Raw genomic sequence first — 26424 nt, forward strand, 5'->3', positions numbered from 1 at the left:
ACCACTCTGAAATAGAGAGATTTGTGCAATGGTGTGACACTAACCATCTTGTGCTGAATGTGAAGAAGACTGAGGAGATGGTGTTTGACCCGAAGGCAGTGGGTGATCTTAGGCCGGTGGCTATCCACATTGTATCCATCACTCAGGTCTGCTCTTATTACTACTTACTATGTACTTAACCCCGAGGTACTTAAGTACCTCGGGGTTCATATTGATAATACACTCAGCTGGAGGGTCCATGTTGAAAGTCTCTGCTCTAGACTTCAACAGCGGATGTATTTTTTACGTAGACTTAGGGTCTATGGAGTTGAGCAGAAGTTCATGTTACTATTTTACCATGCAGTATTAGAGAGTATTATAAGATATGGTATTACAGCCTGGTATGGTAACTTGACGGTACAGTTGAAATCACAAATCGCTCGTCTGGTACAGACTGCTATGAAAATTATGGGGGTTAAAAAACACTCGTCCCTCCAAACAATTTATGAGCAGTCTATTATCAGACAGGCACAGAAAATAGTGTCTGATCCAACTCACATTCTCCACCCAGAGTTCCAGCTCTTACCTTCAGGTAGAAGATTCAGGGTTCCCAAGAGCAGGCTGAACCGTTATAAACATTAATTCCTGCCTATGTCCATTAAGCTTCTCAACACTAACGTGTAATGTAGATGTTGGCCGTGAGGGTTGTGCAATATGTCGCCATTGTCAGTAGGTGTGTATGTGTATATGTGTATAGGCAAACTGTTGAATATGTGTATGTGCAAACTGTGTATGTGTATGGAAGCCATGTGTTGTTAAGATGTTGACGTTTTTTACTATGTAGTATGTATGATTTTATCTTCTGTGGAACTGCAGGACGGAGTCCAGAACAAATTTCCCTACGGGGACATTGAAGTATATCTTATCTTATACATTTTGGCAGAGTGGTCAAGTTGTTGGCAACAAAGCCTGAGATAGTGACAGGATCCACTGCTGCTGAGAAGTACAGAGGGCTGGTGAAGCTCTTCCTGTGTTGGCAGTTGTGGCAAATTGTGCATCGTCATTGAAAATAAGAGAGAACTCATCGCCATTTTAAGTTGAAGTAAACATCTGTTCTGTTAGAGTGTGAAGAGACAGAATGGAGAGACAGTGGAAGAAAGTTGAACGTTATGATGGGCCTGTGTGTTTGTGTTGGGGAGGTTATGGAGATGGAGTGAACATTTGGACAGGAAATACTGAAATTAAGCGACTTTAATAAATGAGACACAATGTTAATTATTTATTTATCACAAAATGTTTCCAAAACACAAAGGCAAGTGTTATTATGTACAGTTTAAGCATATTAACAACAATATAAATAATGCCAATAATAACTATGACAATGTTAACGACAACAACAAAACAACAGCAACAATAATAATAATAAAAATAACACAGAATGAACAAAATTTGGCAGCAGTTTTAATTTTTGTTTTTGATAAACAACAACTGCTGAAGTCATTGATGATGCCCATTGATGCCGATGTCTGACCAGCAGATAACATTAGGGCATGAGCACACATCTTTTGAGGAATAGGATATATTTTTTATTTTAACTGTCATTTGTTTGAGGAACTACTGTTACTGTGTGGTAACACCAAGATTGCCCTCTTATCTATCCATCAGTGTCTGATGATTATGTCCATAATGTTCGTTTTGTCAAGAAAACTTATATAAAAAAGTCTTTATTATTGATTTTGCTCCCCGTCCATCAATATTTCCTCCAGGGAGGACAGAAGCTGCCATGGATCAGTGCAGTTGCCGGGGCAACCGCATGTAGCTGTCAATCAATCAATCACAAGTCTGTCAGGCACACGCTGGAGGAGGTCTCAACATAGATGCAACTCGGGGATCCTGAACGGGATTGGCCGCCACGCAGACCAATCACTTGGCTCCGCCCCCTCTCATGATCCGCTGTCTGGAGACGAGCCACGCCCAGCAGGGAGTCCCACAGCAGACCTCTGCTCCATAACTGCACACACACACACACACACACACAGGAGGCAGATTAAGATTGTGTGTGTGTGTGTGTGTGTGTGTGTTTGTGTGTGTGTGCGTGTGTGTGTTTGTGTGTGTGTCTGTGAGGGAATGTGCATGTGTCAAACCTCAATAGAGATTTGTGTGTTGGGGTGTCTCCTGTAGAAGATGGTTCTGAGGTTGAACTCGGGGTTCCCATCCTCAGTGAACACCCGCGTCCTGATGGTGTCGTCCTCACACCGCACTACAGCGTACACATCAGGGGCTGCGAACAACACAGCATGGTGTAAGAGACAGAGAGAAAGAGAATATGTGCACGTGTGCATGTGTTTGGGTTGCGTGTGCGTGGTGTGTGTGTGGAGGGATGACTTGCAGGGCGCAGCAAACTCATTACTCATCTTTTCATGCCTGCATCAACATTATAAAGTTATCATTTCCTGCCATATACCAGTCTGTTGACAACCGTGGCCAAACTGTGCAAAAGCTGGCATCATTACAGCCCCTCCTCCCCTATACTATCTACACCACTGTTTCATGATGCTGCTGACCAACCTGTCTGTTTGGGCGGGCTGAGTCCTGACGCCCTGCGGAGATGGACGGTGGTCACCACAGTGGGCTGAGGTAGACAACACTGGAATATAGAGGGAGATGGCAAGTCCTCCCTCAACTCCCTGCATGGATGGAAAGAAAGAAAGAAAGAAAGAAAGAAAGAAAGAAAGAGAGAAAATGTATTCGCATAAAGATTGATGAAGGAACAGGTGAATAGTTAAAGTGTGATGTAAAATAAAGAAAGCAATGAATGAAGTTGCAGGAGGAGCAGATTATGAAGAAGGCCGTCAAATTCAGTGCTTGTGAGCTGGAGAAGCGTAGCAGAAAATTGTAAGTTCCTCTACAGTCAACAGTGTATTCACAACTATCAATTGTTTGTGTGGTTTTACTATTTGAATGCTGTTAACAATAGGGCCTCCTCTTCTCTCCTAAATGATCAAACTCAGAAATGGAAGTGGAGCAACTATGTTACTCTACATTTATCATCCTCGAGTTCCAGTTGACATTTTAGCCCTGCGACAGTGAATTTTTTGAATGTGTCCCTGCTGGGAATCGAAGACGGGTCTCCTGATTGAGAGTCTGCAGTCTAACTCCCTGCAGCACTTTCACCCATGTGGCCAAAAGTGGTGAACAGAACGACCAACACTATCCATAGAGACCTACCTAAGGAGCTAAAAGTATTTTTCTTATATAATGCAGCTCTAAAAGCACATATTGCTGAAGTTTGATATAGATGGGTATTAACTTTGCAATAGGCTACTGGATATGAGAAACTAAAAGCTTAATATCTCAAACACTGTCAGAAAACAAGCCCCAGTGGCCAAAGGTAGGCCTACAAGTCTGTGCCTTGTTTTCTGAGAGTGTAACTTCTCTGCATGCAGATGGAACTTTACAAACTCACAATTATATTATAAAGTGCCTCATGAAATAAATGAAGGGCACTTTTCAGTACAATTAATTTAACTAAACTCCTACAGTACACTGACCTAAATTCACTCTGAAAATATTAATAACTAGCTGAAGCGCTCGTCTTTCAATGTTGGTGTCATGTGTCGCTCACGGTATCAACAACATGTGGCTGATCTGCTCTCCAACAGATCCAAAGCAGATCTCTGTGACCCGCAGTTTGAGTTTTGATAATTCCAAAACACACTCTTGATTTAGACAGAAGACGGTATCTTTTCTCCATTGTATCTTGTCTACATTGTATTAAGAGAGAAAGAGAAAATTCAAGGAAAAAGACGTCACAGTACCGCCCACACTGTTTGATTGACAGGTGATCTCTGGGAAGTGCAGTGCAGAAACACCACAGCAATGACTGCTTAGAATTAAAGATTTAACAAAAAAAAACTGGGATCTCACGGATTATTAAGTATGAGATATGAAGTATTCTTGATTTCACCTAATTTATAATCATAGGCAACTACTATTTTTCCAAGGTCAGACACACACACTCACACACACATACAGTACATACATACACAGAAACCCAGAAGTGTGACCGAGTCAACTTTGCTCAAGTCCGAAGTCAGTCTCAGGTCTAAATGTAGAACACCAAGTCAAGTCAGAACAAATCAGGAGTCCAGCATCAATTTAATATCTTAAAGAAAACAAAATATCTTGGACTTTTAAATGCAATATGGATTTAATAGGATAAAAATTTGGTAAGAGCAACATGAGTTTGATTTCTATAATCAGTTTCAACTTCAATAAACTCAATAATTCCATACAAATTCAGAAAACAGAATTGAATTTCAGACGCACCTGAGCGGGAGGTGGGAATGGGAGAAGAGGCGTAGCAGGAAGCGTCCAGTGGCGCCCGGCAGGAAGGTGGTGGGCAGAACGGCGTAGCGGCCCGGGGCCAGAGTTCCCCTCAGGGCCACACTGCGGGAGTCCATGTAGACGGAGCTGGCCGCCTGCTCCACCACACACTGCACCCGGCTGCAGCGGTTCACCTCCACCTGGGGACAGCAAGACAGCCAGAGGGTTAGAGGAGGAGGGTCGTTTTTTGAAAACATTAACTGAACTCTTGTATGAAACGAAAAGGTGCAATAAGACAAGAGAGATGGGATAAAGATGGTGGTCAGAAGAATATGGAAATACTAACTCCTCACCTTCAGCACCTCGAAGCCGATGGGCAGGTTCTCTCCTCCTCCGTCTTTCCTCCGTATCCTCCTGTCCTCCTGCTGCAGACAGATGAGCACCTCCTCCTCTTGCCCTCGCACCTCAAACATGAACTGACAGAAAGAAAGAAAGAAAAAAAGAAAGAAGCAAATAAAACATCTGCTAAATTAACCACACTAATTTTAAAAAGTCTTGTATCCATCAATAGGCGTAAAAATTGCCTAGATGTATTACTATCAATAAGTCAGAATTTAATGTTAAGGCATTTTATAGGCATCAGGAGTGTTTCTACTGGAGCTTTACCTGGGGGTTGTGCAGGAAAGTGTCCCTGTGGTTGATGCATCCTCCACACCGACTCCTCTTATCCATCTGTGCCTCCCAGCCTCCATCCACCTCTCTGCCCTCCTCCCCATGTCCCTCCTTCACTTTCTTCTCCTGTTTGGACGCCGCAGCCTTGTCTCTCCCCCTTCCTCCTCCTCCTTTCCCTCCTTTCCCTCCCTCCCGCTGCCTCTCCCCAAGTCGGGCTTCCTTCCGGTCCCCTCGCTGCTGAGTCCCCCCGGGTTTGGCGTTGCTCTTCCCCAGGGTCAGTGCATGGCCGCTGGGGAGGATGGTGGAGGGAGAGGCTCCAGGGGCGGTGGGTGCTAGAGCCCACTCGCCATAGCAGTGCACCTCTCTCCAGTGAGAGCTCGGCCACAGCAGCGCCCGCTCCACCAGCCAGCACACAACCATATCCGTGAAGTAGTGACAGAAGTCCTCAAACTCCATCCTGAGGGACGGGAGGGAGGGAGAAGAGCTTGTCAACACACTCAAATACAATTGGAAATTTGTGTCAGGTATATACAAAGTGTATAAGGCACATTCAAAGGTATATAGCTTCTTTCAAAAAAGTTATAAAGTGCTTTACATTAACAAAATAAAACAAGAACAAGATAAGAGTAAGAGATAAGACAAAAGACAATAAAATGACAGAAACACACAAAAATACCGGTCAGTATAAAAAAACAAACCTAGAAGTAAGATAAGATCATAACATACTGAAACTCATTACTGATGCAAATACCCAAGGTCAGATCTGATCATATCTCAATTAGGTAAAATAAGATATAAAAATGTGTTTTAAGAAGAGATTTAAAAGAAGATCTGGGTAGCCTAACATCCTCAGGCAAGTCGATCCAAAGCCTAGGGGCCCTTCTAGTGAAGGCCCAATTGCTGTTTACAAACACAAATTAGCTAATATAAATCAGACCACATGCCAGATAATCATTACCTATTTTCACAGTACTAGCATAATGAAAGCAAGCGGAAATACCTACCAGAATTCCCCGACGTCTCGGACTATAAGGCCCATCTTCTCCCTCTCTGAGCGGCCCATCTGTTGCCACTGCTGGGACCTGCAGGAGGTGCACAAGGACAACAGAGTCAGTGACACCAACACATAGGAAGCAGGATGTGCTGCGGGGTCCAGCAAACCGGTGGCCAACTGGAAATTACATACCAAAATACCGCTGGAGAACCTTTATTGCTCCATTTTGACCACATTCAGAGTTTGATAATCTAAGTAACAGATGTCCCTATGTGTCGAAAAATGACCCTATGAGCTCGTAAAAAACATTCCAAAACTATTATAAAATGTCAGGAAATGTCAGAGAAATTGCAGCAACATTGTAAAAGATCTTGTAAAAAGAGCGACACTGTAAAATTTCAGCTAAGGTTTTATTCCCAGAACACCTGCAAAATGGATGATGTATTCAGCAGTTCGGTATGTGGCGAATTAGACCGGAACAGACCAGTGTCCTCACCCCTGGCTCCAGGCGCCCGTCCAGTCGGTGGTCCCCCATGGGTTCCTCATGCGCACCATGAAGAGTCGGGACGCCTCGCACTTCTTCAGCAGCTTCTCGCCCAGCCGCACCTTCCTCACCGCCGTAATCCCATAGGCGTGACCTCGCACCAGGCCGCAGTCTAACACCGACTCCACTGTCTCCCCCTCTGCTGGCTGAGACGGACACAGATCGCCTTTAACATGAAACAGCTGAAGTCTTCTTATTTTTAGTGTTCTTAAAGTGTGTTTTCAGAGGTTCAGGATAGCGGCCCTTACCCGTATGGAGCAGGTGATGAGGGCTTTGCGTTCGTGGGCCTTGGCTAATGTCTGGAAGAGCGTCCTCCTCTGGTCGCTGTGCTGGCTGAGGGCCTCAATGTCCAGGCTGAGGGGCTCTGAGACGCCGCCGGTGAAGTCGATCAGAGCCTCCGCTGTGTTGCCTCCCTCCAAGGCTTCATAGCAGCCGTTCAGCCTGGAGGGCAACAGAGGACAAGAGGGTTGATTGAGTGATTGAATGATTGACTGACAGAGGTGGGGGACTCGAGTCACATGACTTGACTCGAGTCACAAATTTGAGGACTTGAGACTTGCCTGACTAACATTGATAAAAGACTCGACTTGATTTTGACTTGGTATTTATGACTTGAGACTTGACTTAGACTTGAGACAGATGACTCGAAAGAACTTGACTTTTTTTTTATTAAATATTTACTTGTTTTTAAATATTTACTTGTTCATTTAGGAGGCTTGTTATTGATTGCCACAAAATGTCAAATATCAGTAAGATTTATAAGATGTAAGCAGGCTGCAACAGTTTTCGTTAATGTTGAAAATTAACTCAACTTTTCATGACCAGTCTTTTAACTGATTTAAATGTGGAAACTGGGGTAGATCATCAGAATTTCGTATGACTTGACTTGTGACTTGCTTGACCTGAGCAATGACTTGACTTGTCTTGCTTGACTTATAGCAGGGACTCGACTTGACTTGCTTGATTCTCACCACAGTAACTTGGGACTTGCTTGGGACTTGAAGGTTAAGACTTGAGACTTGCTTGTGACTTGCACATGTGTGACTGATTCCTTCATTCACTGAGATGCAGAATCAAACACCATTAAAGGATGATTGATGTTAAAATGTGACACAAAGCACCTTTAATCTTTTGGACATTGCAATGATATGAGTGTGTTTATGATGATAAATTAGTAATTTTACAATTCCCTCTCACGTGGAAAAGTGTGAGACTCAACCTCTGAAAACCTCTGAAACTCTACTCTTCACCGATGACACCAGATATCGATCAGCATTTTCCATCACCACTCACTTGGCGTAGGCCTTCTCCAGCAGGGCGCTCCAGAACTCTCGCGGCGTGGCGGAGCGGCAGAAGAGCAGCACTCCGTCCTGGCTGACCGGCAGACGGTCGTCCACCACCACGTCCGTCCAGCGGCCCAGGCGCCAGAACCGGAAGTGGAAGATTCCGGCGTACAGGTCGGGACGCTTGGGGTTCCACTCCTGTTCCACGTGGTCAGGGATCACCTGGGAGGAGGAGAGAGGGAGGAAGGAAGGAAGGAAGGAAGGAAGGAAGGAAAAGGAGAAGAAGGGAGGGAAGGGAGGGAAGAAAGGGCAGACAGGTGAAAGGAAGGGAAAAAATAAGGAAGGAAGGAAGGAGAACAAAGGAAGAGATGAGAGAAGGACAAAAGGATGGAGAGGACAGAATGAAAGAAGGAAGGAGGGAGGAAAGAAAGACAGATGATCATAAGGAAGGAAGGAAAGAAAGAAGAAAGGAAGGATTGAGAGAAGGACAAAGGCATGGAAGGAAGGAAGGAAGGAAAACAAAGGAGCGAATGAGAGGACAGACGGATGAATGGAAGGAAGGAAGGCAGGATTGAAAACAAAGGAAGGAATAGCACAGACCCAATACAGACGACACAGAAATTTACACTTTGAATCCTTCACAACAAACGCACACGTGCAAAACGCACACACACACACACACACACACACACCTTCTTCCACAGTGATGGCTCAGACGCCAGACAGGAAGTGGCTGCCACCATCCAGCAGTTACCCAGACTGCCCTGGTGCAAGTCCCGCGTGCTGATGCCATCCACAAACAAACGAGGGTCCTTACATAACTCCTGGGAGGGGGAGGGGGGATGAGAGAGAGAGAGAGAGAGAGAGAGAGAGAGACAGAGAGAGATTCCTCTTAAAAAATATACACATATTTAATTGTACACATATTTAAAAGTGCAGTAAACTCCGTCTGGACAGAAAGCAACAGTTGAGCTGATCAGAGTCTCACAGCTCTGCTGAGGAGACAGATCCTGTCTGCAAGGAGCTGTTGATCTCAGTTTGGACAGGGTCAGGTAACAGTAGAGCTACGGCTGGACACACACACACACACACACACACACACACACACACTCACACTCACTCACACATACATTTGTACAAAGAAGTATACACTATTTTCACTCTTTTTCAAAACTGGAAAACACGCAAACAGCATTTAATAAGAGCACACATGCATTTACAACATGAACATGAACACACACACGCGTGTATTTGCATATTAGGAAACACATACGGAAACCCACACACACAAACACACAAACAGGCAGAAGGAAACAGCCTGCACTCACAGCTCCGGGGTCGTAACCTGTACAAATGTAACTCTAGAAGTTAGGAACCCAGTTCGGAAGTTAGGAAGCCAGTTTTCCCGGGATGATATCAAGTTCATAACAAGTGCAGATGAAGCCAAACAGATTTTGTGACAGTTATGACAGTGAATGGGAAGTTTAAGTGAGTCCGTTGGTGCCTGCATGTACGTGTGTTTGAGTGTGTGTGTGTGTGTATGTGTGTGTGTGTGTGTGTGTGTGTGTGTCGTGCAGCAGTAGAGAGAGGCGACAGATGCCACCCTATCATTCGACTCCCTGTGGATACACGCTTAAAATACCTGCGTGGAGCATTAGAAACACAATACCATTAACCCTTTGTTGTGTCTTCAGTCCTGAATCAGCAAATTAATTGCCAATGAGGTTTCACATTCTGATTACCAAAAGTTTGGCCCAGATACTGAGAGGACTGTATGAACTGATCCAACACTGATCCAAGCCAAAAAAGTGTCTCTTAAAATATCCAGCTGGGTTTAAGATCGGTTTCTGTGATCACAAAATTGATTTTTCCTGTCTTAAAATCTGAAATAACACACCTCTTGTTTTAGATCAGAGGTTTTCTAAAATTAAATTTGGACCCAAATTAATAATAAAAAAAAAGTTTCAAAAATTGTTGATGTAGAAAAATTGGTACCTTCCACAAATCCAGGTTTTGACTTGACCTGTCTAATTGTATACAAAATATACAAATGTATACAAGTATACAAAGTAGTCTAGGAACCTTAAAAACAGGTTACATTTGATTGACATAATCAGCCCACAAAATCAGTTTGGGATACAGGAAAATATTTTTAAAATGTGGATAACCATAAAATTAAACAAAAGAAATTTTTTTTTTAGAAAACTGTTGTTTTAGATCATTACTAGTGAAATTTACAGTCCTCCTGTAAATTCCTTATTTTCTTTGTTGTAGCCTATCTTTAAAACAAATCAACATTTCATTTAATTTATCTATACACTGACATTGATGTACATTTACCACAGATATAATAATATACAACCTGACTAGTCCTTGTGCTATTAAATAGATCTGCCTGTACTGAACAATAATTAAGAAACAAAAAATACACTATGGTTTGACCTTGACTCTAACCTCCTATTTCATTGCTTTTATTTTAACACATTTCACCTCCATTAAAGGCTAGTTGGGGCTGGTGTAGCTACAATAAACACCTACACTTTTACACTGCTTCACCCATTCCCAACTCTACGCTAAAAAAAACATATGCTATTTAAATCGGATGTTGCTTTTTCTGCACCCAAGTGTACACACACACACACGCTTATACAGTTCATTGGCAACACGCGCCACACACTCTCCCAGGGCTAAAGTTTCACTGCCCTGACGCCACTCCTGCAATAGAAAGTGCTGTAATTAACTTGATCTGATGGAAATGTATGTTCAGCTGGCCGCTGGATTTAGATGCGGGTGGAGAGCAGGCATGAGGCAAAGATAGGCCTGTATGTAATTTGTTTGAACCTGTTTGGAGTCCCAAATGTGTTGCCTTTGCCACATAAGACAAGGCTATTTGAGTTCCCTCCTTCCCTTGTCTCCGTCCTCCTGTCCTCCTCTTTCCCCCAGAGCTTCCTATTCCACCTGTCACTCACCCTCGGCCTCCTCCAGCTGAGTCCCGGTGGAGGCTCCCGTCTGTAGAAGAGGGACTGGGTGGAGGCGGGGAAGACGGGGTCCTTGAAGAGCGCCCCCCGACGCAGGCAGGCCCGCTTCAGCTTGTGGTAGCTCTGGCCCTGGAAGTCACACACTCGCTCTGGCATTCTGGGTGGGGAGGGCAGGCGGAAAAAAGGTGAGAAGAAGAGAAACGGGCCAGATGAATAGTTCATATGGAAGATGAATATACTGTATATACTGTATATACACACGCAGTTCCATGCAGTTCTATTTAATCTCCTGACAGATATTGAAATATCTTTCAGCAAACCATAGTTGAACTTGCTTACTGAAGAGAAGTGTGACTTATTTGCCTACTTTCTTTGTCGTAAACTAGGTCATTGTCCTTTCTGGTCAACTGTTTGGGACATGGGACTGATCAAAACACCAATCTACAAAGTTTCCTTTGCTTCAACACATAGGCTGTAATGTTAGAATTAATAGGAATTAGAAGATGCATTAGAAAGAAGACTTCTAATTTGTTTAAAAAAAAAATAATACAGATGTGTAAATAGTCAAATGTTTTAATACTGCATTATTAGAATTGTAATCAGTGTAAATACACACATGGGACTGGTCAAAAATATAATTCATTTAAATAGTCTACCCTATTATTGAACTTATATATCATATAAATTCATAGGCTGCCACATTGGCTAATCTTCAATACAAACATTAAAAAAATAATCTCCTAATATTGAATATGTAATAGCCAACAGTCTACCTTTTGAAATTTCTCAGATAAAATTAGAAAGACAAAGTTGTGAGAGTGGAGACAGAAGTGTGCATCAACAAAAATAGACTTGACTGGAGTGCTTATCCAAAAATACTGAACTTAGAGGAAAAAAGTAGCACATCCAAAAATAAAAGTAGTATGACAGACTACTCTCTTTTCACTTCAATTTATTGGCACACACAATGAAGGCCAATAAATACAAGTGAAGTTGTGTTTCACTTGTACATTACATGCCATTACACGCCATTGCGGATTGAACACCGAGTTTTGCTTCTGTATATAATCTATATGAGGTCATCTGAGGGGTTAACATTTCCCCTGGCTGACAGACAGCAGAGGTAGCTGGGAGGTCATGCAGGGTCAGAGTGTGTGTGTGTGTGTGTGTGTGTGTGTGTGTGTGTGTTGGACAGAGCAGGGGACAGCAGTAAGGTAATGGCACCGTTTTACTCATTAGAGACATGAACCGCCGGGGACCCTGAGTCAGCAGCGTGTGTGTGTGTGGGCATCAACTGGTGTGTGCGTCAGTGTGTGTGAGGCAGTGTGATTCTGTGTCAGTGAGTATGCCAGGTGCCGGTGTGTGTGTACATGGTGGGGTCGACTGAGGGTTTTGCTGTGCAGGGGAAAAAAACACACGCAAACCTGCAGGTGCTTGCAGATACCGTGCAGGTCAACGTTATCAAAGTGTGGTTTTATTTTTCTTGTGGGAGATTTATATATAGACAGGACAAAAACATATTGCAAGAACCTGTTCCTCTAGCATCTATTGAAGTAAACACTCACAGGATGTAAAGCAATTAATTAGGGATGGGACGATATATCAAAATTCAATATATTGCGAGGCAAAATAGTGACAATATGTATCATGGGGCAGAAAAATTAATTGCGATATTAGCTACATTTTATTCTGCTGTAGTAATCACAAATGAGATGGCTTGTCCATCACAATTTCACAAACTCTCCATTGAAATTATATTATTTACATTTTGCAATAACATTTTTCAATTATTATCAAGCAAGTCAATGGCATTGCTAGAAAGATTTGTGGCTCATAAATAACCATAATTCTGCACAGTCATACTTTGTTTTCATTGAACTTTTATTTATCACATCGTATCATGGTTTTATTGAATCGTGAACCCCATATATCAAATCGTATCGCGAGATAAGCACATCGTCCCATCCCTACAATGAATACTACAAGACGATAAGTGTTAAAATTATAAATTATGTTAATTCCTAATACAAGCATACAATTTTCAGGCAAACTCTTTTACCTTTATGTCGAACTAGAAGCTTTCCTGACTATTCCTTCAGTCCAGGCAGAGCATCCAGGATCATGGCCCCCTTTGGTCAAACTCCCATTACTTTGGTCTGCTATCAGGGAAAATCCTTCAGGGAATCTTGTTTTTAAGAGACACCCATGTAGCCTCTGCTGCGAAAAGTTAAAAAGTCAGAAACGGTGTGTGTGAAAGCAGCATATGTCCTCTCTCTCTCTCTCTCTCTCTCTCTCTCTCTCTCTCTCTCTGTGTCTTCTCTGTCCCCAAGGCAACAGTCAGAGGCCCGCTGTCAAGCTGTGCTGCTCCGAAAAACGATTCCCTCTTCTCTTCTTCGAAGCTGGTATCTTCTCGGCTAGTTTGCACCAGGATATTCAACTCCACCAGATACTTAATTCAGTGTGTCCTCATGCTTTGTTTCAGTGAGCCTGGATTAAAAAAACAAGTTGACTGCTATTTTGAATAATGTGAGTGAATAAAAACGCCAGGAAGCCTATATTAACATAAAGGAAACAATTGAGAATACATGCACACTAATAACCATTATTCTGGCAGCGCTGTGATGCTGTAGACTTGAAGTTCGACTGGATGTGTGTGCTGCAAGTCTTCCAGTCTCAGCCTTGTGTGTACGCCTGACACCAAGTCTTATGACTGTGAATCATCTAAGTGTGTGTGTGTGTGTGTGTGTGTGTGTGTGTATACGTAACAGCCACTAGAGTCGAGCTACACTCTGTTCTTCAAGGAAAACTACTACTAACATGACATGGGGAGGCGTGTTGTTGAAGTCAACCTATGTGGTTGCATGCGTGATGCGTGTGTGTGTGTGTGTGTGTGCATGTGTGTGTGTGTGCATCACAGAGAGGGTGACACTCATGGAGCTGAGTGCCTCTGTAACCCAATCTCCCTCCACACACAGACAATAGGCAGACAGTAAATGACATAACATACAATTATAGCAGTGGCAAGCCTTACACCTGCTAAAACCACACTGTTACTTCAGGTAATCTTAGATTTCAGCCACACAGACACACACTTTAGCGTGTTACACGTGTTTGTAATGTGTGCAGACTGTTCTGCAGCTAGTGAACACAAGCAAACACTGTGTTTTCCATGTGTTAAGACGAGGAAACAGGATTGTGCAGTTGCTATTAAGAGTTAGTACGTATCTCATGCAGCAATAATTCATTTGATGACTACTACTCTCTCTGGGTGTGTGTGTGTGTGTGTGTGTGTGTGTGTGTGTGTGTGTGTGTGTGGACATATCTCTTACTGCTAGGTCTGCTCTTCTTGTCAGTGACTGTGTATATTCTGTCTTCTCTCGTCTCTCCCAGCGACTCTCACCTCTCTCTCTCCTTCTCTCCTCATGCAAGTGCTCATGTTTACATTACCCACGGTTCTCTCTCTCTCTATCTTTTTGGTCTCTCCTTCCCTCCTTCTCTCCTTCTCTCCTTCTCTCTCTCTCTTCCTGTACACGCTTGTGCAGTATCTGTTGTCGTCAAGTGTGTTGCCCCTGACACCTGAGAAACCAAGAGGCGCCCTCCACTTTAACCCCCTCACTGCCAAATATCCAGCCAATTATCTCCTATTCCACTTTGGTCGGCCAATAGCAGCAGCACAATGCTGACTGAGTGGAAACCCTGTTACAGTGTGATTTATGTGGTATCTAGTATGGTATTGGTGCATAAATACACACACAGTACGCGTCACACATCCTGATTACAACAGTTATTTAGGTTGACTGCTTTTAATTCCCTTTCATTTCTGATGTTGATCATGTATGGAAAGAGAATAGTGCCAGAGATTATAATTCATCTGCAGAAATTGTATTTTGTCATGTTCATATTGAACTGCTGGATTCAAAAACTGAATTTCAAATTGAACATAATGGCTTGAAGTTGAATGTGATTATTATTGAATTTAACTTTTAACTCTAATTTGAAATGTAGTTTTCTCATTTCACATTGTGCTCTCTGAGACGCATCTGGGGACTTAGGAAAAGCAAACGAGCAAAGATTAAATCCAACAATGTTGAAGAGTGTACTGCTGCTGCTAGTACTAGTTTCCACCAACTGCTGTGGCAAATTCCAGGTATACGCTGTCTGATGTTGGTCTTTTGGGGCAAATTGGACTGGATTGAATCTTTACTCATTTGTTTTTAACACATTACAGGTTCTGGAAGTATGGGCACTGGTTTAAATTTATTAAGTGTTGAATTAAAGGCATTTATACATTTATTATAGGTTTCTGAAATTTAAAAACAGTTAAAAACATTTTTGACAACCTCCATACGTTTTATGTGAGTTAATTTGTTTTTTGGAGAATGATTTGGTGGTGTTCAAACTAGTTCAGCTTGATATTTACTGTGGCTGAATATGACCGCCAAACAGACAGATAGAAGTTCCTACATCATGTTGTAGAGAGGAAACATTTTGTTTGAAGTGACAGTAAGGAGCTCCAAGAAGTGAGAAGTATTGCTGTTGTATGGAAGAATCTGTGGCACGAAGATTAAACTCACATCACAGGACCATAACAATCCTGCTTCTGCTTCACTAAACTAGCTGCCTGTTAGATTTACAGAGTTTATTAATGCCTATTAAGGCTCAGCGAGGTCTGACTTCAAGCTACAACTCAGACTTTTTGGTCTCTTATGAGCAGGAGGCAGCGATCCTCAGCTCATCCTCGCCTTTAGAGTTTAGGCTGAAGACCAAAGATGGCCTGGTCTGGTTGGTGTATACCTTATAATAATAATAATAATAATAATAATAATAATAATAATAATAATAATAATAATAATAATGATGATGATAATGATGATAATAATAATAGTTTCTGTATTGCCCCATGGTGGCTTTGTCTTGTCAGGATCCTCACACATCACAATGATGATGTCATAGTTGCTGAACTTCGGTCATTTCACTCATTGGATCAGTCAGTTTGTACCTGAACTGTCAGCTATCTAAACCGTCTGTGTGCACGTATTCTTTCACTCACTGCAAACAAAAGACCTTGAGAACTTTTCCTTGTACCAGGTTTGTGAATTCTTTACTTTTATTTCATCATTTTAAACAGTGTTTCTAAGTTAGTTACCTAAATATCTTTACATATCTTTTACAAATTCAGTGGTTAGGGTTAGTGTTATGATCAGGTGTGAGGATGTTAGGTGTGGATTTAAATCTGTAGTTTTCAGTGACTCTCATGCATTGAATGTTTCCTGCTTTTCTCCAGGAGTTTGACCAGGACTCAGTCCTCAGTGTCAGTCATGGACACTGAGTTCATTCTCCAACAAGTCCGACTCATGAGACCGCCCTCTCTTTCTGAGAAGGAGAAGGAGTTATACCAAACAGAGGTGAGTCCAGTCATGTAAATGTAAAGATACATTGTTCATATTGAAGTGACACATGAGCATTAGATGGCGTCCTGTTAACTGATTCAAACTGACACTAAATCTGTCTTGCAGAAAAAGCTCATGAGGCAGTTTCTGCTCATGAAGCAGCAGGACGAAGTTCCTCCTCATATTTCTGTTGGAAACATGAAAACCTGGCTGCTGGCAGGAAGATGCTTCCTGGAAGAGTGAGTCAAACTGTTCATTTCTTTGATTGTTGAACGGACAGGAAACTGATATATTACATTAAAACTTGATACAAATTCACAACACTGTGAAAAGATCAATAACAAAATCCTTGATATTTTTAAAGGTTCCAGGAAATAGCAGAGAAAGCCGAGGCGAGAAAGCTCCTTATGGCTGAACTGGTAAATGCAGCAAACCCAACCCAACCCATATTTACATGTTCAATGTACGTTCCTGTGAAATGAATCTGCTATTAGCTACATTATGTTCATGTTGAGACTAACAAGTCCTTGATCTGCTCAGGTCCGGACTCTAGCGAGGCTCCACTGTCTCAGACAGATGGAGCAGGAGCTCAGGGAAGAGCTCGAGAGAGAAAGTCGCCTTTCACTGCTGTTCAGCAGAAAGGTAAGGACAAAATCCTCCATATTCTGTGTTGTACCAGTTCCACTGTAGGAGCCATTCAGATTCACTCTTCTTCTTCTTCTCTTTCTCTCCCTGTCACATGAAGGTCACACTGGAGGGCCTTCAGATGTTCATTGCAGTCATCCACCCAAGAGCAGTGGAGGATGTTCAAACCTTCCTTCCTGGAACGACAGGTTGAGCAACACCGCTGCCCATTGTCTGCCCAGCACCATTAACCCGTCCTCTACTGATGATGCAAAACCAGCAACCCTGTCTGAGATGCTTCAGCAAAGTGCTGCCACCCTGGTGCCAAAAGTGACGAAAATTGTTGTTGTTGTTGTTGAGTTTTTCCTGGAGGAACCAGAGCCAGCTGAGGACAAACCGTCCCAGGCTCAGCGTCCCATCATGGCTGCTGCCGGGGGAAGCAGGGCTGAAGCTGCCACTGCTAAGATTGGCAGACTGCTGGCAGACACAGCAGCTCCATGCTTCTCCCACTTTGGAAATTTCCCAACAAAGCTTCTGTGTGGCATCTTCACCTCAGTGGCCCGAGCCATGGTCACTGTGGTCTACAGCAGGTTCGAGGACAGGCTGGCAGCATTCAAGCTGCTGGACTCATATAAAAACATTTCTTAATACTTAGTACTGTTTTTCTCCACAGATGCAAACAAAAAGAAGAAGAAGAAGAAGAAGGGAGTGCGTGCCTTCTTCCGTCGTATCTGGAAGATGCTGAAACCAGCCAGCCACTCTCGCTAAAATAACAATCTCCACAGCATTAAACAATCATAGCATTTAAAAGTATGGTCATTTTGTTATTATTTTTATTGGATGTATTATTTATACATTAGGACTTTTTTTACACGGAAGCTGTGTGGAACAAATCATATTCAAGGTTTTATAAAGCAATAGCAGAAAACCATGAAACATGTCTTCTTAGTGCATTTAAAATCACTGAAAATGGCAAGACACAGATGGACCAACATGATCAAAACAACACAAACAATTACACACAACTATAGATAATAACTCAATATAACTCAGTCACTGTGTGTGCATATTCATCTCTGTGTAATCTCTTCTCAGACTGCAACAATTTCTTCAGACTCACTGTAAATATGGATGCATTTTTATGTTTTTTTATTTATATAGTCAAAACTGTATGTTGGTGTGTTTAAACAGGGAGTCCTCTTCACTTTTTCTGGATGTCATTTACCTCGATATTAAAAAGCCAAGTTTTGATGCTAAAAATACTTTGTTAAATTCAAATATATAGTCGCAACCAGCGCTTAAAAGGTCCATGCACACAATATGCCAGTTCAGTGTGTTGCTCAAGGACACTTCAGCAGGGAAGCTGCCTGCAGCTGAAGGACTGACTTCAGTCTTTCCACAGGCATGCTGTGGGTAAACTATAATGGGATAAAAAGAAGATGACCATACAGTACATAGTATTAAAGAAAGAACGCCACCCACTGCTGCGTATATATCAATGTCATACTCTAGACTTTATGCAATGTGCGGCGTTCGCTTTCTTTAATACTAAAAATATTATTATCATTATTATTTTAGATTAGCCTAAGCAATAGCTTATGCAGAATCAGTTTGGAAACAAATGCAAGATTATTCTGAAAATCTAATTCAGTAAATGTGAGTTTGACAAAAGTTTGCCAGGGGGAAAAAAAGGCCAAACGGCTCATGGTTTTAGCCAGTTGTGTTTTTTTCTTTTTTGCTCCAGAATTCTGGTGTTAAGTTGCAACAAGCCACGACTGCAGAAACATTTCCCCTGCATGAGTGGTTTTGATGGTTTGAGCCTTTCACTGTGGTGAAGGATAATGACAGAAATAGAGTGTATCGAGCTGGACTGCTGTGCCACTGCCATAAGTGATACAACAAAACAACAGCTATAACCAAATCTTCAAAATAAGAAATTAACAAGGACAAACCTATAAAACATACAAACAGGACTTAACCCTAAATGTGTGTTAGAGGTATATTTATCTTTAATAAGTGCCCGGATGTGTTTCTCAGACAGCTCAATCTGAATTGAGAAAATTGAATTTGAAGGTATAGTTACATTTCCTACTAATCACATTCAATTTCAAATTCAATTTTTGAACTTAACAGTTCAACATGTTCACGACAAATTCAAATGTATGCAGTTCAAATACAATGTCTACTGGCACTAACCTCTTTCCATACCAGGGACATTTTCAGTTAAACAAACAAAGCAGAGCAATAAGAATAGTCCAGTGACACCATGCTAAATATTCCTATTTATACAGCTCACCTCTGCTCATCAATCCACCATCCTTTAAATAACTTTTCTCAACTTATCCCAACCATCTGTCCCTCATGCCACCTGTCATGTCACCATGAGCCTTGTGTCACTGTGAGTTATCCTGACTTCACTATGTGAAATTACTTATAATAAAATAGTAATCATGGGCCAGGCCGCAATAAATAATCAAATCTAATATTAAAGAGAACACAAATACCATGATGCAAAATAAAGCTTGTAATAAAGTTTCTTTGTGTTAGTTATGTTGGTACAAAATATATCTTTGCAAAATGACACATTTGTATGAGTGATGGAGATTTGTTTTCATCACCTCCACATGTTTAAGTTACTTTTCATTACTTCCACTGTTCTAGGGCTACAGCCTGTTGGCTTAAAACAATAAATGGCAATTTTGTAGGGTCGGTAGGGTTGAATGATAAATTATGAATGACAGGAAAAAAAACTCTCCTGTCATAGAAAAATGATAGAAAGTGAGATTAAAGTACAAGTTTTAAAACATCAAAACATCTTTGGATTTATCAGATCACTTGAATCACTCATTTTTTATTTCCCATGCATTTACATCACTCTTTTTTTCAAGTCACAAGCATTTCCATCACACCTTTTTTTCATGTAATATTTGTTACTTCTATATGCCTCATAAATGCTCAGGTAGCAACCAATTACACAGTATTTGAAGAGGGGTAGAACTAATGATAAACTAATGATAAAATATGATTGCAGTCGCACAGATTTCTAATAAGATTCCTAATTCCATTTCACTGTAATTTTACATCATGCCAGGTTGCTTCACATTGTTGCTGCCCATGAATCTGACGGTTTGTCTCAGGCAGAACTACAGTAGAGCTCATGTAGACTGCTTCTCTGACTGCAGCTCAACCAATAAAATGTTTCAGACTTATTTCATATAGCCATCCAATCAGAGAATGCCTGGAAGCCCAGTCTATGTGTAGCAGATGGCCGCTGGTCACTGGCTTGATCTGTGAACTGCTGTTTACCAGAACCACGTGACCAGGAAAGCTGAATGCATGCTGTTATACAATCTGTCACTTCAAAACGACCCAAATTAAACCAAATGATGAGGTGGGATATTTCAGTTCAGGCCCAAAGTGTCAATATCACATGGTATGAGGCATGTTAGATACATTAATGTGCCTAGAAGTCATGTTTCAGCGCAATTCTTGTGTAAATCTACTTGGCTTTTTTTTTGGCAAGCTGAAATTCCTTACTGACAGATTAAAAAGTTACAAGGGTTATAAAGGTATGTGAAATGGAGGGGCTGTGGCGTTTACATTGTAATCTCTACATTGTAATTTGTAAATACGGCAACATTTTCATACTTAAAAGCAATCAAATCTGTAAATGAAAATATACAATAAGTTTTAAAACAGAAAACATGCACAGATAGAAAAATAGAAGCATTTTGATATATTTATTGATCCCCTAAGGCAGATTTTTTTTTTCACTCTCCAAACCAAACTAAACTATCTCAGTCTCACTCAAATAGTGCCAGTGAGTTGGTAAAATACCACTTAACTGTTCCTGTGACTTCCAGTGATGTTGTCCCATAGACCAGTGCACTTAAAAATGGTTGATGAAGAAATAGCAGCACTGTGTCCATTAGAGGGCGGCATTGCAGGATTAACTATATCGGAAACTGTGTAACTTTACCTGTAACTATGAAGGTGCTCAGTTACTTTGGCATATGATCCAGGTCCTTTCATTATAGATTAAAAAACAGAGATACAGAAATGGGCCTTTAAAGCAGTATCTTTACTAAAGTGTCCTGTATGCCATCGTGTCTTTGCTATTATAATTTTATTCAGACATCAACTGAAAAGCTGTTTCTCATTTTCAACTACTGCAGAATGACTTTTCAAGAAGTATAAGAAGAGATGATATTGCTTCCATTTTAGCCTCATTCGTTTCTGTTTCTGTGTGATTCAGAACTGATTGATCATCTTTAAACTGAGAAAGACTATAGGGAAAATCCACATCCTCATATCAAGTGTCTGCTAATAGAGTAGGAGGTTACACAAGTGTAGCAGCACACTGGTACTGTAACTCGGCTACAGATACAGTTGCCATTATGTGTTAGAGTATCTGTAGGTGCCAGCTGCTTAGGAGAGAAGGTCAGGTGGTCTAAGGGACGCTTGTACTGTCTGAAGTTGAAATCCAGTGCTGAACAACTGAACATTTAAAAACATTCACTGTCATTAACTGCAAGTGAAATGGAAGATTTCCATGCCAGGTGTTCACCCAAACAAGGTTCTCCTTTGCTCCTGAAAAGAGTGACTATCTTACAAGTTGGTTGGCAGCACTTTTTGTGTGTGGCTTTAGGGGTTAAACAGGAATGTTTGGCCATAAGTGAATCATGCTTTTTAATTTTAAATTAAAGAAGACAGAGGTGAACGCCGATGCCTGACTTGGATCTAGGAGCTTTCTTTCTTCTCCATGTAGGGTCACTGTAGTTTCTTCTGATAAGGTGTATTGAATATATATTTCATAACGTGAATAGTTTTGTTAGTGATTAAACATACTGTAGCCTTCCTATTTTTTATGTTATTATTTTATTTTTGTGTTTTTATTAGGAATTTGAAAGCAGATATACTTGCATAATTTGTTTTTTGTTTTTTAAATCAGACCATCACCACTGTTTCAATCATATCATCTCTGGATCTATCAAATTACTTGTCAATTTATCACTCGATTTTTCAATTGCCATGCATTTTAATCACTCTTGTCTCCAAGCCACCAGAATTGTCATCACATCTATTTTTATTCTTCCACTCCTCATACAATTAGACCTCAGCTGTGCAGCCGCTGTGTCCTGAGGATCGATGTTTTCTTCTATCGACATGCTTCCCTCAAATCCAAACATCCAACATCTACTAGTCTCTCCTTTTGGGGTGCGTTACGCATGCGCAGTTCCCAGTCACCCAATATGCCGATGTGGCCACTATAACATTAAACATTTAGTTAGCCTATAGGTTTGCGAAAAAACAGTTGCAATGACAATTTTTGCATTGGCTTTGTTTTGGCTCTGCAGCTGCGTTATAGCAGACCAAGACGAGAGATTACCAAATAAATGTGAAGGTAGGAAAGTTTCTTAAATTTTGTGTCGATATTTTTTGATATTTCTATGTTTACTGTTTATATGGCATTATAATGACGCTGTAATGTGAGTCTGCGTCTGAGTGGTTGTCCTCTCAGCCTGTTTGCATGCTCCTATTACCATAATGCAGCCTAGTAGTGGCTCCCTCAGGTCTGTAGTGTCTGCCTGTCTGTCTCATGTCTGTATCTGATGGTCTGTGTCCCTGCTGTCTCAGTGTGTAAGTTCCTGACTGTCGAGCTGCAGGCAGCGCTGGAGAAAACCGGCCGATCCAAAGAAGTCCTGGAGCTGGGGGAAGTGCTGGATACTGGCAAGCGCAGGCGCAAGATAAAATACAACACGTCGTAAGTTATTACCTCCGTCTGGGGAATATGACTTTATTCACTAGGCCTACTACCCTACCACTCTACCACTGTGCAGATGCCCTTGAGCAAGGCAATTATTCAGGCTGCACAGTGAACAACAGTAGAAACTGGTTGAACCTGATAGTTTCCAACTGTGAATATGTGTTTATGTGTTTATATGTGTAACTGTCATGAGAGTGGAGTGTTAACTGCTCACTCATCTGGGAAAATCAAGCAGAAAAGGTGTGATTTCCTTTCCTATTGCCGCTGTTTAAAGGAAGTATGTGGTCTGGACTGAGCCACATGCCTAAAGTTCACAGTGACACTATACCTTCATGTATTCAAACCCCTGTTGAATGGAGATTGCTAAAGAGACTTTAGCACTTTGTTTTTTTGAAAATGAATCTGAGAGCCTGTAAGTTTATCCTTCTGCTGTGTTTTCAGGGAGACCCGGCTGACTGAGGCGGTAGACAACATCTGTGAGCGCATCCTGCAATATAATGTCCATGCAGAGAGGCCCGGCAGCCTCCGCTACGCCAAGGTAAAGTTAATCCGCTTGCATTTTAATACTCCCACTCGCATCCACCTGCCCATCAGTTTGATGGCTTTTTGGCAGATTTACTCTGAGAGAGCCCCTGGAGTAAAATATCCATTTTAGTAGCACCACAAACTGAGCAGGGAAACACTGAGCTCGACGGTAAAAAGATTTTCATAGGACCACAAATCTTGTGCCACTTAAAAGTTGAAAGTGTCAGATTTTATTAATTTAATTGTTTTTTGGGTTGTTGTTTTTGTTTAAACCTTTATTTACCTAGGGTAGGTTGGCTGAACACAGATGCTGTTTTCCAGCAATGCCCTACTCCACATTCACAATTAGGTTACAAACACTGACAAAATCAAGTTTTACAGTTTCAAAAGCATAAATACATGTATACAGAGTAGAAACACAAAGACCAAAGTCATCAAAAACAGCAACAAAAAAAATAGACAGTGATATCTGTACTGACACAGATGCTCGTTCTTTTTTGTTTTGTTTTGTTTTTTTATTTTTCTTATACTCAAACATCTGTTTGTAGGAGCATATGCAAGTAAAATGGTTGCACAGTACAGAAAGAGTGAAAAGTTGACAGCAGGTTTGTTTGTGTTGCAGGGTGCCAGTCAGACCATGACCACTCTGAAGAACCTGGTCCACAAAGGAGTCAAGGTGGAGCTGGGTCTGCCGTTTGAGCTGTGGGACGAGCCTTCTGTAGAGGTGTCCGACATGAAGAAGCAGGTGTGTGTAGTGGTGTTGTGTGTGTGTGTGCTTGTGTGTCTGTGTCTGTGCACTTGACAGCATACACATGTATAGGTTTGTGTACAACAAGTATATAGCTTAAATATCATTTCAAAAGTAGTTTCAATTTCAAAAGTAGGTATACAGTTTTTCATAATAATGAAAAACAGCTGTGTAATTTGTTATTTTTAATATACTTAGTCATTTTAACAAAATAATTCAACATTCAATAGTCCATAAATAATAGGTGTACCTGGAAACAGAAAAAATATTTAATAATACACTGAGTATTAATGTATAAAAATGTATACATACTTCTGAAACACACAATATTTGTCTGTGTTTGAATATGTGTGTGTGTGTGTGTGTGTGTGTGTGTGTGTGTGTCACTCAGTGTGAGACGATGCTGGAGCAGTATGAGGAGGTGGTGGAGGACTGGTACTTCCATCATCAGGAGCAGAGGCTGGAGAACTTCCTCTGTGAGAGCCATGTCCTCGAGACATCCGAGCAAGGTGGGACACACACGACGCAAAGACACTTGTGTTCAGAGTTTGCACTGGCCAGTATTTGCTGTTTATGGTCTAACTCAGTGGTTCTCAGTCCTGGTAAGCTGGTTTTCTATCCCATCAGGTAGCTAATTGCAGTTAATTGCATTCATTTTGCATCTCAGGTGTAAAATAGTTCCTGATTAGATGGCTAGAATAAAAACCAGCAGGATTCTGGGGCTCCCGAAGACCAGGATTGAGAACCAATGGTCGAACTAATGCTGCTTAGAATATCTTAAGACCTAGATACTCAATTCCAGTTCTCGAGGTCCGGTGTCGTGCAGGTTTTTGTTCCTCCCTGACAGTTAATGAGCCACACCTGGTGTCAGGTAGATGCAAACCTGGGCCATGTTCCAACCTAGCTCTGTTTTGAACGATATGTTTGCTATTGCAGTGTCTTTTGAGGTACATTTGATCCCACTCGGTATGATTCTGCATTTTCATTGGCTACGTACAAACGCCTGTCACGCATTTCTGCAATTGGCCTGGAGAATTCTTCAAGGAGGATGCACAGAATCGCCTTCTTAGCCAATAACAGCCCATAGCAAATGCTTTGCAACACGACATTCAACGCACTACCTTTTCCTTTTAAATGTCCTGTTCCCTCCGTGTTGGGGCTATTGAACGTGACCCAGGTGTGGCTCATTAACCACCAGAGTCCAGAGAGGAGCAAAAACCTGCAGGATCCCGGACCTCAGCCTTAAGCCTTAGGTTTAGTTGGCTTGATAACACATATGCTGAAATCTCACCAGACACCCCAGTCAGCACAAGAAAAGAAATCTGTTTCAGGAGAACTTGCATGCATGTATTCTTACACATATATATTTTAAGGACCACTGCTTACTTAATGATTGACCTTAAGTATATCTTTGCAAACACTGAAGCCTGAACATTAAAAGAGAACGTATCCATCTCTCTGTATACAATGAACTATACAGCTAAAACCTGCTGCTCAGATGCTGTTGCTGGTTCTCTCATTCTCCCAGAATGTCTAAAGGAGATGTGGAAAGGAGACACAGGGATCAAAGGACGGGCAGAGGAGGCAACAAGTGACAGTGCTGAGGAGGGAAAGATGCATGATGCCGGGGAGCTTTGAAGAAAACATTTTCACAAGCGGGAATGCAGTCCACAACAGAAGCTTTTGGCTGGGTCGTCAGCAAACTGCAAAGTAATGGATAAAAGTTTAAATAATCTGTTTTGTTTCTTGGAGCCAAATCACTGCAGATACAGTATGTTAAGGAGAGATTACATTAAGAACACTATTGCAGTTTTTGGCTGGGTAGTCGGCAAACGGGACGTTCTGCAATTGATAAAAGTTGAAATGGCCTTTTCTGTGACATACTTTCATCACTATTCCTGGTGCCAAATTGTGGTAAAGACCTATAGGAGAGATTACAGTGAGAGCTGTAATGATGCTTTATAGAATTTAACTCACTTTCTCCTAGTAATTTCATATGAATGATGTCAGCCTTTTATAAAAATTATTTTATTACTTCTACTTCTTTTTATGCATCCTGATGTTGGACAACCATTTGGAATGACATTTGATGCCTACCATCATTTTTGAGACCATTGACTTTTGCAGCACTACAACTGCACATGTAAAAAGTGGATGGGTAATGGTATGAAGTGTACGAAAAGTGTTTACCTTTCCAGTGTTATGTTACGCTGTTACTCCTTAGATGCCATTCGTTGTATGGTACATGTCAATATTTTCTCCTGAACCTGCAATCCTGAAATGCAATATGTACAGTTTTTCATCTTGAATAAATGCTTTTGTATAACACTGCAGGTTATTCTGCTGTCTTTTGCACGTTTGACAGAAAAATGGCATCTAGTGAAATGGTATCAATATTTTCAAGGTGAGGTGTGAGTTTTACAGTCATGGTATTTAGTCATTAATCAATGATGATTAGTCTCAGGTGTGTTTGTGTTCCACAAGCCAAAAACCCTTTTGGTCATCTGTTGATTTGACAGCTTTGCCTTGAAAAAGGGAACTTTTGATCAAGGTAGAAGTTACCAGAGGAGTCATTCTCAATGCAACACCAAAAT

General features: G+C 41.4%; 2 protein-coding genes across 2 annotated transcripts; one reads left to right on the plus strand and one right to left on the minus strand.

The window, feature by feature from the left end:
- Positions 1 to 1813: 1813 nt before the first annotated feature.
- On the minus strand, positions 1814 to 10932 carry LOC139643531 (calpain-5). The gene is made up of 12 exons (XM_071518697.1): positions 10768 to 10932; positions 8491 to 8622; positions 7809 to 8020; positions 6764 to 6956; positions 6468 to 6661; positions 5982 to 6059; positions 4972 to 5434; positions 4659 to 4781; positions 4309 to 4505; positions 2548 to 2666; positions 2124 to 2260; positions 1814 to 1990 (listed from the first exon to the last, which is right to left on the minus strand). The coding sequence occupies exons 1-12, from the start codon at positions 10930 to 10932 to the stop codon at positions 1814 to 1816; spliced, it is 2190 nt and encodes a 729-aa protein (XP_071374798.1).
- An 11124-nt stretch (positions 10933 to 22056) lies between these two features.
- On the plus strand, positions 22057 to 26108 carry cnpy4 (canopy FGF signaling regulator 4). Its single transcript, XM_071518703.1, has 6 exons — positions 22057 to 22194; positions 22428 to 22554; positions 22999 to 23095; positions 23705 to 23827; positions 24222 to 24339; positions 25359 to 26108. The coding sequence occupies exons 1-6, from the start codon at positions 22110 to 22112 to the stop codon at positions 25466 to 25468; spliced, it is 660 nt and encodes a 219-aa protein (XP_071374804.1). The 5' UTR covers positions 22057 to 22109; the 3' UTR covers positions 25469 to 26108.
- Positions 26109 to 26424: the final 316 nt, after the last annotated feature.

This window comes from Centroberyx affinis, unplaced genomic scaffold (assembly GCF_046629955.1).
Source record: "Centroberyx affinis isolate AG114_WGS23_722 - 3 ecotype Tasmania unplaced genomic scaffold, CSIRO-AGI_Caff_v1 ptg000622l_1, whole genome shotgun sequence".
NCBI classification, from domain to species: Eukaryota; Metazoa; Chordata; class Actinopteri; order Beryciformes; family Berycidae; genus Centroberyx; species Centroberyx affinis.